The sequence below is a fragment of the Grammomys surdaster genome, unplaced genomic scaffold, assembly GCF_004785775.1.
Source record: "Grammomys surdaster isolate TR1022 unplaced genomic scaffold, NIH_TR_1.0 126185, whole genome shotgun sequence".
NCBI classification, from domain to species: Eukaryota; Metazoa; Chordata; class Mammalia; order Rodentia; family Muridae; genus Grammomys; species Grammomys surdaster.
Window position 1 is genome coordinate 3,228,236 of NW_021620991.1, and position 14,522 is coordinate 3,242,757.

General features: G+C 56.0%; 2 protein-coding genes across 5 annotated transcripts in view; one reads left to right on the plus strand and one right to left on the minus strand.

The window, feature by feature from the left end:
• Positions 1 to 3,239, plus strand: part of Kcnab2 (potassium voltage-gated channel subfamily A regulatory beta subunit 2) — an 85,023-nt gene extending 81,784 nt beyond the window's left edge. For all 3 annotated transcript variants that reach the window (XM_028757864.1, XM_028757863.1, XM_028757865.1), the window contains 2 exons: positions 146 to 234; positions 834 to 3,239. In XM_028757864.1, coding sequence (XP_028613697.1) covers positions 146 to 234; positions 834 to 923 — 179 coding nt within the window. In that variant the 3' untranslated portion in view covers positions 924 to 3,239. The remainder of the gene's footprint in view (positions 1 to 145; positions 235 to 833) is intronic.
• A 3,315-nt stretch (positions 3,240 to 6,554) lies between these two features.
• Positions 6,555 to 14,522, minus strand: part of Chd5 (chromodomain helicase DNA binding protein 5) — a 49,359-nt gene continuing 41,391 nt past the window's right edge. The window contains exons 30-42 of one of the 2 annotated variants that reach the window (XM_028757833.1): positions 14,210 to 14,354; positions 13,735 to 13,894; positions 12,987 to 13,066; positions 12,626 to 12,758; positions 11,467 to 11,544; positions 10,864 to 11,001; positions 10,526 to 10,634; positions 9,899 to 10,031; positions 9,356 to 9,551; positions 8,715 to 8,878; positions 8,478 to 8,592; positions 8,314 to 8,367; positions 6,555 to 7,142 (exon numbers count right to left, since the gene is read on the minus strand). In XM_028757833.1, coding sequence (XP_028613666.1) covers positions 8,360 to 8,367; positions 8,478 to 8,592; positions 8,715 to 8,878; positions 9,356 to 9,551; positions 9,899 to 10,031; positions 10,526 to 10,634; positions 10,864 to 11,001; positions 11,467 to 11,544; positions 12,626 to 12,758; positions 12,987 to 13,066; positions 13,735 to 13,894; positions 14,210 to 14,354 — 1,459 coding nt within the window. In that variant the 3' untranslated portion in view covers positions 6,555 to 7,142; positions 8,314 to 8,359. The remainder of the gene's footprint in view (positions 7,143 to 8,313; positions 8,368 to 8,477; positions 8,593 to 8,714; positions 8,879 to 9,355; positions 9,552 to 9,898; positions 10,032 to 10,525; positions 10,635 to 10,863; positions 11,002 to 11,466; positions 11,545 to 12,625; positions 12,759 to 12,986; positions 13,067 to 13,734; positions 13,895 to 14,209; positions 14,355 to 14,522) is intronic. The other variant, XM_028757834.1, reaches the window with a different exon arrangement.

The window sequence follows — 14,522 nt, forward strand, 5'->3', positions numbered from 1 at the left end:
CCCCTTGGGCAAACTCTCCCAGAACTAGTGAGCATTCCAGGTACCCTCAGACCCCAGACAAGAGCTCCAGTACCTTTTTGCCCAAGCATACTCAGACAGGCTCTGCAGAAGGTCCCGCCCTCACCTCTGGTCTTGCTGCCCACAGCCTGGTGCCTGAGGAACGAAGGTGTCAGCTCTGTGCTTCTGGGTGCTTCCAATGCAGAACAACTTATGGAGAACATTGGAGCAATACAGGTGAGATTTGAGGCCCTGCTCGGGGCTCAGGTAGCCCCAGCCTTCCTGGAGACACAGCTTCACTGGACACCCTTCCAGGAGTATAGGACATACAGGGATGGCAGCGAGCCCTGCTTGTGCAGAGCTGGTCCTCACAGAATCAGACTCAAACGTTGTGAGTGGGTGTGTCGAGCCACCACTGTGAACGGAGAGGCCAGAGTAGGCAGAGATGCAGAATGCAGGGGGCAGAGGCATTAGAGACCCGAGGGCCTTCAAAGGAAAGGAGCCCTTGAAACAAACTCAGAAAGGCACGAAGGAGCTGTGCAGCTACTCAGCAAAGAGCCGTCTGGGTAACGGGAGGTCAGAGGATCTGGAGCAGAGGGGCATGCCCTGGAGCTGAGATGGAGGTTTAACGTGGAACAGGGCGTGCCCCAGCTGGGCGTTTAGAAGGCTTTTGCTGGGACTCTTGGCATAGAGGGAGGCCAAGTTCAGACCGAAAGACCTGATAGGACCTAATGATGGTAGCCAAGGCTGGATCCCTGGTGGGTGAAAAGCATAGAACCATGAGACACTGGGAAGAGTCACCCACCTCTCCGCTACACTCTTATCCTTGCACGCAGGTCCTTCCAAAATTGTCGTCTTCCATCGTCCACGAGATCGACAGCATTCTGGGCAATAAACCCTACAGCAAAAAGGACTACAGATCCTAAGTTACCCCGCCCCTGCTCGGACAGTTCCCGGTTCCCTCTGCCCGCCCCCGCTCGGACAGTTCCACCCTCCTTGTCTCTCTTCGCTCGCTTCTGCTGTTTCAAAGCCAAATGCAGAGTGTGGTTCACATCCAAGGGGGGGAAAACACTATGCCCAGACGTTACCGGAAACTGATCTCCAAAGTCACCGCCAGATGCCGCCTGCCGCTTCCTCACTGGATACTGTCCGACGGATGCCAGAAGATGGCATCAATCAGGGAGACATCCAGAGGCTCCCACCCAAGCCCACCACCTCTGCTTATCCTTCAAGAAGAAACACTTGCCCCCAGCCATGGCCCTTCATGGGGATTCTAGAAGCCATGGCCGGGTGGAGGTCCTCAGAGCAGGCAGGGCTGGCCTCTCTGCCAAGAAACCTCTGTCTCAGCACAGGGGTGTGCACCCTTCTCCCAGAGTCCTGATGGTGAGAGCAGGGCCTCCCTCTTTCCAGGGACATCAGGCACTTTGTTCAAGGCTGACCTGGGATCCCACTCTTCCCAGGCCTTGACCTGCCCCACATGTGCACCGGGCCTTGGCTGGGATTCTACCCAGCTGGCCCTTGGCGCCCACCCTTACCCTTGCTGGCAGGGGCAGGGATCCCAGCTGGCTTTCCCAGCGTCTTCCGCCCTGCATACAACTGCCGAGCCCCACATGGAGCCCATTGCAGAATGCCTCTCAAGACAGACACTCATGGACAAGTGTGGCAGCTGGCCCCACCACAGGCAGGTGGCAGCAGGCTGGGCCCAAGCCTTCACAGACCTTCCTCCAGTACCTCTGCTGTGCCCAGAGCAGTGGGCTCATGATGTGGGCTCTTGCACGGATGAAGCACTTAGAGCCCCCTGGGGTTTCCATTGATGAAAGCTAAGGGACTAAGGGAGAACTTCAGTAATAATCTCTGTGTTGTAAGAATAGATCCCCCAGGGCCTCTCCCTGGGAAAAAATGGCTAGGACCCCCATTCCCTTCTGCGCACCCTCATGCTGGCCCAGGGCGGGATGGGGAGAGAGAGAGTGGGAAGGATGGACAGCCCCTTTTCAGTGGGAGCCACATGGGTGTTGGTGCCGGGAAGCCTGCAGGTTTGGGCAGCAAATGCTGCCTGGAGGCCCAATCCCATGGTCTTGTGATGCTCTGGGGGACAGGGTCCTACCCAGCTGGCTCCCTAGGAAACCAGCCTCCTGCCCTGGACAGGCTATGGCCAGCTCCCAGACACAAGCCCTGGATGCATAGCACCCTGGCTTCGCCTTCTGTAGCTGCTATTCCAAGGCTCCTCCCTGCTGTTCTTAAGGCTAGGCAGAGGTGAGAACTAGGGTAGGGTTATGGGGAGTAGACAAGAAGAAAGGCAGACAGGGTGGGTAGCTTCCTCTCACACATACAACCCCCCTCTGAAAAACCTGGGCTCTCAAACCTTCGCCGCTCATAGAGCTGACCCCTGAGACCTCAGAAGCAGCCCTGTGGGTGTGGGGATGGAGGACACTGGACTCTGGTACTTCCATGCCTGCTAGAGGAGCCAGCTTCCTGGACAGGGCCCTGCAGTGGCGCAGCAGGAAGTACCAGACCTGTCCACACAGCTGGCCCTGGCCCTGCTTGCTAGGTGGGCCAGGCATGCAGGGATGCCCACAGTAGGAGCCGCTGCCTGCCTGTGAACCACACCTCAGAGCTACGCTCTGGCTGGGTATGTGCAAGAAATAGGAAAACAGTCTGCAGGGCTAAGGCCCACAGGAGCCCGAGATGCAGAAGACATTTTAACCAAGTGTTTCTGAGATGTTTTCTTCCATACACACTCTTGAAGAGTCGGGGATTGGCTTCTTAAGCTTCTGTGGCGGGCTGTGGAGGAGGAGGGGCTTGGGAGGCCACAGAAGTCGATCAAGTGCAGACAGCCCATCACGGGGAGCTTGCCCCAACCCTCGAAGAGTCTGAGGCCATCTCCTTCCTCCATGGCCTCTCCTCCCTTTAGCCCAGCTGCCTGCTGGTCACCCCAAGCCAGCCTCTCTCCACCTTCTTGAAGCAGTCTGCCTGCCGGGCCTGGTGCAGGAGGAGAGCTACGTAGAGGAACAGAGCTGGCACCCAGCTCCTGCTCATCCCAGACCCAAGGTCCTGAGGCACAGCAGGGCACCCGCGTGCCTGCTCTTGTGTACATAATGTGCTTTCTCTCCATTTTAATGGGCGTGGCTCCTCGCTAACTGCACCCCACCAGGCCGACGCAAACGCCTCCAGCTTCCCGACAGACTCAGACCAAGGTGCGGCCCGTATTTATGGAATGGCAAATAAAACCCGAGCCCTCTGGTCTCCGTGTTTCTGTCCTCTCCTTTCCTCAGAGGCAGCCCCAGAGGGAGGGCAGAGCTGCCAACTGCAGGGAGCTGAGGTCTTGGGTTCCCCACCCCCCACCCACCCCGAAGCCAACTCTACAGCTAAGGACAAGATGGGGGAAGGGACCAAGTACAGGGCATGGAAATGGGGTAGGGAAAGTCACAAGATCCACCCCGACCTCTCCCAGATGACATCGCTGAAGCCTGTGCACCAGCCCGGCTCTGCTGATGCCTCCAAAGGCCCAGGGCTGACGGTTGGGGAGCACCATGCCTTTTAGGGACTAGCCGGCTGTCACTCTCCTGTTGGTGTGTTTGGAGAAGCACATGGATCACAGCAATGTGTCTTGGGGGGGTACCTGTAGGAGGCGTGTCCTCCAGCAACACTGCTACTTAAGGTTTCCCCTCCTTCCTTGTGAGCCCTGAACTGTGGATACCAACCATAAGTGTAGAAGTTTTGGGAAAGGACCCTCACCTCCCCGACCACTCAGTGCATCCCCGACCTAAATCACCGAGGCTAAGAACTACAGCAATTCCGTCCCTTCCCAAAGGGTTTATTAAAACACAGAAACCAAAACATACACACAGAGAATACAAGTGGAGATAACACTGGCTAGTCCGTCCAGCCTTCCCCAGGACAGCCTTCAGAGGGTCTCCCGTATGTGCCCTTGGGACCCCTGGTGAGATGCTCCCAGCTGGCGCCGAGCACCTACTCTGACTTCATCAGGGTGTGCTGGATTGGGCAAGGATGGGACAAATGCCAGGCCGGCCTGAGCAGGAAGAGAACTCCCTGCAGTCTAGCTTGACCCTGGCAGGCAGCAGGGGGGCCCTTCCTCCTCTCCAGGCCAGGTGGAAGAGATGCCTCTGACCTGGGCTCTGGTCCCTAGGTGCCTATGTGGAGAGCTCAGGACATATACACACACACCCAACAGGCCCTTTCTGGGTTATCGTACCTAAAAAAATACTTTTGTTTTAAAAAAAAATCTGAAAATTAAGAGGGAAAATATCCATAAACACGAGGACACCAAAGACTTTGGGCTGACGCGCCACAACCTGTAAACTTCCGGGTATATAAATAGGGCAGGTTGGCTTCCTCCTCCTTGCTGTGCTCTGTGCAGGAGCGCCGTGGGGGTGTGGGTGGGGCTGTCCACCCTTGTGGGTAGGCCAAGACAGTGAAGTTGGAGGGAGGGGCAGCCTAGGCCCCCAGCCACCTTCCTTGGTACACATTAGAAGCTCCAAGTATCAATGCTTGCCCATTCTATCAGACTACAAAGATCCCTGGCCCCCAGGCCACCCTCAGTGTGCCCCCCTGCAGGACTCAAGACTTGGACAGGTTGCAGGTGTCACTGAGCCAGCAGCCCACATGGGTTAGGGAGCACCCAGAGGATGGGGGAGGGAACCCTGACTCACAGGTGGCCCTGGAGGATAGGAAGCAGAGGAAGCAGTTCACAGCAGGAGTGCGTGAGGGGGGTGCCCTCAGATGTTGTAGCTTTGACCTAAACCCCCCTATGTCACCTGAGAGCCACCCCACACCTTCCACAGAAATCCTACAGAATCAAGCAAGCCAAAGTAGCCGGAAATGTCACTGCGGCTCTGACAGCTCAGGCCTGAGGACCCAATTCTATCAGCAGCAAAACTAGAGCCACCTCAAGATCCCACCTCTCTCCCATGATTATCCAGCAGGAGATAGCTGAAGGGCCAAGATGAGAACACTCTGAAGGACTCTGTCCTCTCCCCAGCTGCCTGGGCACAGGGAACATAGGCCCTCCCAAGCCAGCAGGGGGCTCACTCAGGTCAAGGTGACTGTGGAGAGGAGAAGGCCACAGAGGGTGGGAATGGCCTAGGAAAAAGCAGAGATGGACAGACAGAGCAAGATTCCTGGGGGAAGTCCTCAGAGAAGGGATGAACCCCTGAGGTCAGAGACACAGACCCTATTCCGCCCCACGTGAGCCTGCAGGCCCAAGTCTCAGGGTGTCGCTATGGCAAAGGAGGCCACACGATTCCGAATGAGGCCAACAGGACTGACCGTCTTGACCGATGGGATTAGCACAGAGGCCCTGGGTTGGGGAGCGAGTTAGGGAAGACACTCCCGTGCAGAGGACAACCCTTCTTAGAGAGCGGCGGGGGGGGGGGGGGGCGGTGAGGGTGTCAGCCATCATAATGCACTCAAGCCTGCAGAGGTCCTGTCTGTGACCAGAGCCCCCTTCCCCGCCCTCGCCTACCCACAGTGTGCAGCCAGTTGCTGGCCTTAAGATTTGGATAGACACTCAAGTGTAGAAGTGCCACAGTAGAAGAATCGATGGGGGTCCAGCCCTCCAGGAGCAGAGGAGGAACTATGTTACAGATGTGCACATATGGGCTAAGTAAAGGCCAGCCACCTGCCCAAGTGTCCTCAAAACAAGCCACGGAGACCTGACCCCATTCTTGGTGGGCCCAGTGATGCTGCATACCCCCAACTCCTTTTCCAGGGAGAATCTGACCCTTTCCAATCTCCCCCGGACCCAACTGGCTTCTCTCTCCAAGCCCCTTCATCATCATCAGAATAAACTGAACCCCAGGATATCTGCAGGTTGAGCCAGGACCAGTGAGAAGGTCAGACACAGGCCTGGAGCCTGGCAGGCTCCATCCACCCACACCCCAGCATGGACCATTACATGGTGCCACAGCCTGGGGGGTAGAGCAAGACAAGCTGTCGTGCCAACAGTGACATGGGAAGATGATCCCAGCACTCTAAGTTTTCCCTGCAGGAAGTAAGGCCAGAGGCCATGAAGGCTCCAGCTAGTAAGGATTTAAAGAAGCCTTCGGCTCCAGACCCACCTCCAAGCACAGCCCTCTCCATACCCTCTGAGGACCAACAAAGGCTCCTGTGGCCCCTACTCCATGCAGATATTGCCCTAGTCAAGGCCTCTCTAGGACCAAGACAACAGAGATAAATTCAGCCCTGGTTGGCATCTGTGGCCCAGAATGCTCTGCATAGGGAAGTCTGTGCCAAGGTGAGTGAATGGTACATGTCTCTCAGGGCCACCCAACAAACACGACCCTCTCTGAGACACCGGCTCGCACCTGTCTACACCTCACACCTGCAAACAGAAAATGTCCAGAAACCCCTGCAGGAGCTTTGGCCCAGGTCTAAGTCTGTTCCACCCTCTGAAGTACCCTCACTTCAGTCTGCCACACATCACCGATGTCACCACACGTCCACTGGAAACAAGAGATTCCAGAGCCCTTGAGATATGCGCTCCTGCCAGGAAATGGAGTATACCTGGTGGTCTCCCGAGCTGGGCATCAGCAGGTTAGGCAGCCACTCTCCAGACCCGATCCCCTCCCCCGCTAGCACTAGGGTCCCAAGCAGACAGGGGTCTGGAGCGGAAGGGCAGTCACACGGGTCCAGATGGGGAGCGGGGGACACACTAAGGGTTTTTCCAGAACACTGGATGCTGCAGTCTCCCGGGGCCGCAGTGAGTCCATAGAACAGCAGCACCAAGGGCCTCCAAAGAGCTTCCCCTTGAGATCTGGAGCCGGTGACAGACAGGAGTGTCGTGAATCTGAATCTTCCACACGTCATCCAACTTTTTATCAAGACAAACACGTTCGCATCTTCAGTAGGAAAGTGCAAAATAAAAGTATAGGTAAATGGAATTCCCTCTAAGTAAGTCACTCTGGAAAAGGCGCCGGGACCTTGCCGGGCGTGGCCGTCAATGGGATGCTGTGCAGAAGGCGGCTTCAACTACGATGAGGTGGCACTTCTCGACTCTGGTGCAGCCAGCCTGGGCCTGTCCTCCGCGTGATAGAACTGCTTGGTTTCCCTTCTGTACCCCGACACAGCACCAACTCCTAAAAGGGCTGTAGCTTTTCTCTCCCGTGGGGGTTGGGCAGGTGGCTTGGCTGTGAAAGGCAAACCAGCGGTTAATAAGACTGGGTGGCCAGGTATCCAGAGGCACCTGGCTGTCCATACTGGTCACAGTTATGGTCAGAGAGGGTCCCAGAATTAAGAGGATCTAGCCATTGGCCTTTGGGCTTGATGTGAGCTGCACTCCAGCACTGGAGCCCCAGCACCCAGCAAGCTCAGCCTGGAAGCCTCTGGCCTGGAATCTGCCTTACAGGAACAGACAGGTCTTGGAGAGAGCCATCAGGACTAGTGACCTCTCTGAATTGCCCTCTTCTCCACTCCCAAAGCCATCAACACACTCAAGCTTTCAGGCACACCCCCTGCCCGGTCCTGAACAGAGAACCTGGGTATGAGACAAGCAGCAACTACCCATGGGGCCAACCATCATGCAGGACGGTGGAGGCAGGACAGGCTTCAGGGTAGGAGCAGAGATTAATGGGACCAGTGACACATGGCCAAGAAGACATATGCAATTACAGATGTCCACATGCATGTACACACATGTGCAAAACCATGATCACATGGGACCAATGACACATGGCCAAGAACATGTGTACATATAGTTGTACACACACACACGTACACATACACACACTCATATACACACATTCACACATACACATAGACACACACATACATGTACACACACAAAGCCATGATCACATGGGGCCAATGACACATGGCCAAGAACACATGTGAACATACAGATGTTATATACACACACACATATGCAAAGCCATGACTACATGGGGCCAATGACCACATGGCCAAAAACACATGTGCACATACAGATATCCACACACATACACAAAGCCATGATCACATGGGACCAATAACATGTATGTGCACATACAGATGTCCATATGCATATACATACACACACATACAAACATACATACACACACACCGTATGCATACACATACACGTGCACACACGCAAAGCCATGACCGCATGGCAAAGAACACATTTGCGCATACAGATGTCCACAAGCACACACATGCACGCACACACACACACACACAGCCATGACCAAGTCTAAGCTAGAATGTGACACAAGAGCTTCCAGACACCTAAGTCTTCAAGGCTCAGAGGTGTGAATCAGTGAATGCACAGATGGAACACACTGGAGCATGTGGGACAGTGGGGTGACCAGCAAGCACCCTCACCTCAGCTGGAAAGGAGCGCTGAAACAGGGGGAAGTCACGAGGACCGCTAGATGTCTGCCAAGAAGAGATCAGAGTATGGGCTTGCCTGGTATCCCCAGCGCCGGGCAGGCTGGGCCCCAAAGGGGCACTGTGTGCATGCTGCCCGGAAGCGGATGGGGACCTACCGGTCACATAGGGCCCCAGGGGCATCTGGTTGTAGTTGACAATCCCTCCCGGTCCAGGGCCCCGGAAGTTGGGCCCAAAGCTGTTGTTGTACATCTGAGAGGAGCCGAAAGCGCCCTGGAGGCAAGGACCAGCTTTACAGGTGACAACCAGAACACCGCCCAGTCCCCACCCAGGGATACCCACCCCTGCGACAGGGGGACTCAGGCCCGCGATGCAGTGTGCAGGCCAAACCTGACCTGCTGGATGGTGGGGTCACCGGCACGGTTGGTCAGGCGACTCAGTATGCTGCGCTCGGACATCTGCAGACGGGCGGCCACCGGAGGGATGCGTGACAACATGGAGGGCAAACGTGTCACGTCCGCTTTCATGTCACTCAGCAGCTCCTCCAGCTGGTTCAGGACTGCGGGGTGGGAGGGCCTGAGAATGGAGGGCTTGGGTCTGCCCTCCACAGCTGCCGCACAGGTGGCGGCCAGGAAGGTGCTCGTACAAGCGTCACCGCACACATCCAAAAGTGGACACCGTGGGACGTTCCTCACCAGGCTCTCCGAGAGCCTGGGAAGCCCGGGATGGCCGTTTGGGGAAACAAGGTTTGCAAGGAAAACTCCTCCAGGGGTCTCTCCTGAGAGGAAAAAAAACCTCCAGACCCTTGACTCTGGATGCCCCCCCCTTGCTGGTATCTCTGTGAAGGACTTAAAAAGGGTGGACCTCGTTTCCCTGCAGGTAAACTGAGGCTCTAGAACAGAACTGTATCTCCTGGTCCCAGAGGCTTCACCCTCTGCGCATCTACCCTCCTAACAATACTTCCAGTCTAAGCCAAGCGTGCTCCCTGGGCAAGATTGGAGGTGCTCCCCGAGCGGTGAGGAGCAGACTCACTCACCCTTGTGCAGGACAGCGTTGGCAGGCTTGTTCCCGGCGAGGGACTCCTTGGATAGGTGCTGGTGGCTCTCAGCAAGGCACTCTACCTCTGCCAGGCGAGCATTGAGCGCCATGGCTGGGTGGTTGGGATCCTGGGTCATGTTGAGGTACGCTGCCCTCCGGAGCTGTTCCTCGATCACCAGCGCCTGCTCCAGCAGCTGGGGGGGGTGGGGTGGACAGCACTGGACTGGCCCCTCCTCCCACAGAGTCACTGTGTTCCTCCCCCCCAGCTGGCACCCACTGAAGCTGAGGCTCTGGGCTGAAAGGGGAGGAGGCTCTCCGTCTATCGTCCCTCTTAGCCTACTCTATTGGCCTTAGGAATGTTCCACAAACCGACTTCTCCAAGAGCATCCCCTGAGCAGTGGAGAATGCTCACACACTGCTCAGTCAATGCCTGTATGGGTTGACCGTCTCCTCCGAGAGCCTGGCTCAGGTCTAGGTACAGGGATGGGTCAGGAAGCTGGTACAGGGATGGGTCAGGAAGCTAGCATCCTTGAAGGCCTACCTTGAACCTACGGGCCAAAAACTTGTTCTTCATTTCCAGGTAGTTACCCTTGTGGATCTCAGACTTGAAAGGTTCATTGAGGATCATGTACCTCGGGTCATTCTGAATGTCCTGCCAGCGGGCATAGCCATGCCTGCGGGGTACAGTTAAGGATGAAGCTGGTCACGAGAATGAGGGGTTTGACAGTAAGGGTGACGTGGGAGCAACTGGGTCCCAGCTTGCTGTCTGTGCGCACCCGGGCAAGTCACAGCCTCAGCTGCAAGAGAAGCATGCCGGCAATGAAGACATCGGTGACATTAGCAGGCTCGGACAGATGTCAGACAGGCCAACATGGACACGTGTAAGCCCTAGCCTCTAAAATCTAACAGCATGGCCTTATCCAGAAGTGATCAAAAAGGGGATGAGGGCCCTAAATCCAACAAATGTTTCAGGAAAAGGGGTTGGGGCACGACGCAGCCAGATGGCCAGATGACAACAGAACATGACAGAGAGACACAGAGGCTTGCCAAGGAGCATCAAGGTTTTGGGAAATCGCCAGAAGCTGGGAGATGAAGGAAGGTCCTCCCTGGTGCCTGTGGGTCCCTAGGACCAGAGAAACCGACCAGATTCCTGACTGAGCAAGGATACGTCACGATGCCTGCCAGCAGCCAGTAGTCATGACGGCGGTGCCAGATTTCGTAGATTTTCCCCGAGGACACAGCCGCCCGTTCCTCATTCTGCCACAGCGTGTGCAGCTCTGAAGAAAGAGGCCATTGTAAGCAGAGTGGAGATCCCCCCAACCCCCGGCTCCCCAGGCACCAGCCATCAGAGGCCCGTTGCTCCAGTATTGCTAAGAGGGGCATACGATGGACCATCATCAAACATTCACACCTCAGAGTAAGATTACATCGACCCAGACTCCTGGGAGCCACAGTGAGGAAGTGGGACCAAGAGCCAGGTGCCAGTCTATGGATCCGCCTCCACACCTGTGAAACCGCCATCTGCAATGTTGAACATGAATTTGAATTTCCCGTTCTTGTCTTCTTTCTTGCCCTCCTCGTCTTCCTCTCTGTCGCCGTTTTGCTGAGTCTCCATGGGCTCCTTCTCCTCAGCCTTGGCGTCGTCTGGGGTGGGAGAGGGGACAGGCCATGTTCACCATTTATCTAGAAGGCATTACTCAAAGCCCTGTCTGGCACCGGGATGCTGGGTGCTCATCACTTGGGCCCTTAGAAAAGGAGAATCACCCCACCCGCTTCCATCCTGAGCAGAGAGGCTGGTTCCAGGCCCTAGCACCCCTCCCCCCACCAGATGAGAAGCTCAGAACACCATGAAGGAGAAATCAAATCTGACAGAGGGTAGCTGCTCTAGACCAAAGAACCTGAGCCACAGATGTCTGTGACAACTCTTCTCCCTCTCTGGATGACCGGGGTGACAGAAGGTATGGGGGAAGGGTGAGATGAGTCTGTCTCCTGAGATAGGAGGAACTTGTAAGTTCAGGCTCCAGTTCTCTGGCTTCAACAGGGACCCCCAGACAGCACCCAGGTGGCTGACCAGGAGGCATGAGGCAGGACACAGGAATAAGTACCCACCTGGCCTGAAATCGCTGCTGTGACTCAGGCTCAGCTCCTGTTTGTCTGGGATTGGTTCCTTGTCCGGCAGCACTTCCTCTGCAAACAAAACAAGGAAGGGGTGCTCGTGGGCAGAGAGGGACCCCCTACCCATCAGAACTCAGACTCCAACAGGCATAGCCTAGAGAGCTCCCTGGGAGGTAGGCCTGGCCTCTCTACAAGGGCCTTAGAAAAACCCACCTTCGATCCAGGTATACCAAACACACGTTAAACCAAAGTAACCCACATGTCAGTCAAAATAGATGTGCGCACATGAGTTTGTGCGTGCACGTGCAAAGGGTGTGTGCAAGTGAGTGTGAAGGCCAGAGGGGGGCGCTAGTGTCATCCTTAATTATCGTCCTCCTTGTGTTTTTGAGACAGTCCTATTAAGCCTGGATTTGACTACATTGACCAGCAAGCCCCAGGGCTCCTGTCTCCCAGTGTCCCCAGCCCTGGGCTTACTGGTATGTTCTGTATTCTGGGGTTAGTTGGTTGTGGGGGGAAGGGTTGGTTTGGGGTTGAGTTTTCTTTGCCTTACAAACCGAGACATCTCCCAACCTCCCAAAGTAAACTTGAAAGCCAAATCTACGAAGAGGGATGATAATTACCACCGACTACCTGAAGCTTCTTCAGCAGAAAGATACTAAACGCCAAAACAAATACTCAGCTAACCACATGGTCTGGTCTGGCACTGCAATCACAGTGAGATTGTAACATAAATTTTCTCAAGACTTGACTGGTCGTAGCGAACACCATCAAGTAGATTAAAATAAGACCTTAGCAGTATAATTAATTAACAGGCTCCACCCTAATGATCTGGAACCGTAGTAAGAACCTTACACCCAGATGTCTTTTTCCAGTACTCAAAAGGCATTTACAAACTCCAGCTGAGTTAAGCCAGAAGGCAAGTTTGACAGTAGCCGGTACACTCTTGTTTTCAAACAAGAACCTTGTCATCAAAACATCAAGGACCTCAGACTCTACAGGACAGGATTAGAGTCTGGATAGAGAGAGACCCCTTACCCCTTCCACTGGCAGGCGACGGGACACAGCCAACACCTAGGCAGGGTACAGACTGGAGTATGGTTCCCTGACTTGCCCGAGGCTTCAGAGGATGTGCACTGTTCTGAAAGAGCCCTACCTTTCAGTGGCTGCTCCGGAGAGCCCTGGGCCTTCTCCACCTCTTCCATCCTCTCCTCCCGAGCTCTGTCCTTGCCGTCTGAGCTCTGATGCTTGTCTTCACCCTCTACTCTGTCCAGGGAAGTTGGCAGGGCCTAGAAGGACAAGCTAGGGAGCTGCAGGACCTGGGCCTCAGCAGGAATGCAGGGCAGGGAATGTGCTCTGGTTGGTAGCACAACCAACCCACATGTCTCCCCTTGCTCCCTGCCTGGTCCTCCAGGCCCAGCAAACAGAACTGGGAAACCAGGAAGGCTGGGGTTTACCCAGCTGGGTCTGACCAAGCCCCGCCCACATTTTCCACAGGCCACCAGTGACTTCCATACCTGGATTTCCAGGGACTTCTTTGGCTTCTGCATGCCTGACTCCTTCTCATCCGTGTAGCCCAGCTGGGCTTCCATTTTATCTGCAGTATCAAGGGAAAAGAGGTGAGACAGGTAGGTATAGACAGAACAAGGCAGGGCACGGGGTGGAGGGAGATGAAAGAGAGGCCTGGTTTTGCGGGTGCTCCTCAATGGGAGACACGTTCAGGAGCTCAGGATGAGCAGGGCTCCAGGCCAGGCTTCCAACTCAGACCTTTGTAGGACCTTGGCCTGGCTGGTAAGGCCACAACAGGTACTGTCAGGCTGGAGTGAGCCCAGCATCGCAGTTACCCACTGGGAGCAGAAGAGGGGTGTGGCCCAGGGTTGGATTTCTTTTTGGAGCTCAGGATGAGTGGGGCTCCAGGCCAGGCTTCCAACTCAGACCTTTTCCTAAAAAGGACCTTGGCCTGGCTGGTGAGGCCACAACAGGTACTGTCAGGCTGGAGTGAGCCCAGCATCACAGTTACCCACTGGAAGCAGGAGAGGGGTGTGGCCCGAGGTTGGATTTCTTTTTAGGGGGGATGTTCAGCAGGAGGCACTAGCCAGTGGCTTTAGAAAGGCAGATTGTGTGGCACCTGTGTGAGTACGGACTCAAAGCTGTGGCTAAAAGTCTGACACGTTGTTTGGGCCGGATGGACCTTCACACATTGTGTCTTACTTGGTTCACCTCCCGTGACCCAAAAGCTCTCCCAGACTCTCCCGAAGCCCAGACCTGGCAGGCCCAGTGGAGCCGACGGGAGCTGTGCAGGGCTGGCAGGCACGGGAGTGTTAGGGTCTGAGGAGATGACCTCGCCTGGCTTCTTGCCCTCGGGCCCCTCGGGGACCAGGTCTGGGGTGCTGTACTTCCCGTTGACATGTTCAAACTCCTGCACCTGGGGCAGGAAGGGACAGTGGTCACCTCTCGGAGACAGCCCACAAGACGGAGAGTGCCGTGGGTTTGGGGTGCTGCCCTGCCCAAGGTTAATAAGGTCAAACACCCTTCTGACCCAAACTTCTGCCAGTGTCCCCCCATTCCTTAGAGCCCACCTTCCGGCCCTCAGTCTCCCAACCCTCACCCCACGGGGTTCCAGTCTCCCTTTGGTCTGTCTCAGGCCTAGGTAGCTGTGTGGCCTGAGGTAGGCATTTGTCCTTTGGCACTGTCAGGGCCACATGCCAGCCAGAAGGCTAGTAGAGGCTTACTCACCCACCTTCTTCCTAACCAGCGACATGACCCCGATACGCGTGAGCACGTGCTGCCTGGACAGGCCCTCCCGGGGCACGCCGTCTGCGAAGGTCTCCGCGCCGTCTGCGCCCGGCTCACACAGGTGGCGCATGAAGAGCGATACATAGGCCCTGGGGTGGGGGTACTGGGGCTCAGGGAGTGAGGGGAGGCTGGGGTGGGGGTACTGGGGCTCAGGGAGTGATGCGAGGCTGGGGTGGGGGGTACTGGGGCTCAGGGAGTGATAGGAGACTAGGGTGGGGGGTACTGGGGCTCAGGGAGTAAGGGGAGGCTGGGGTGGG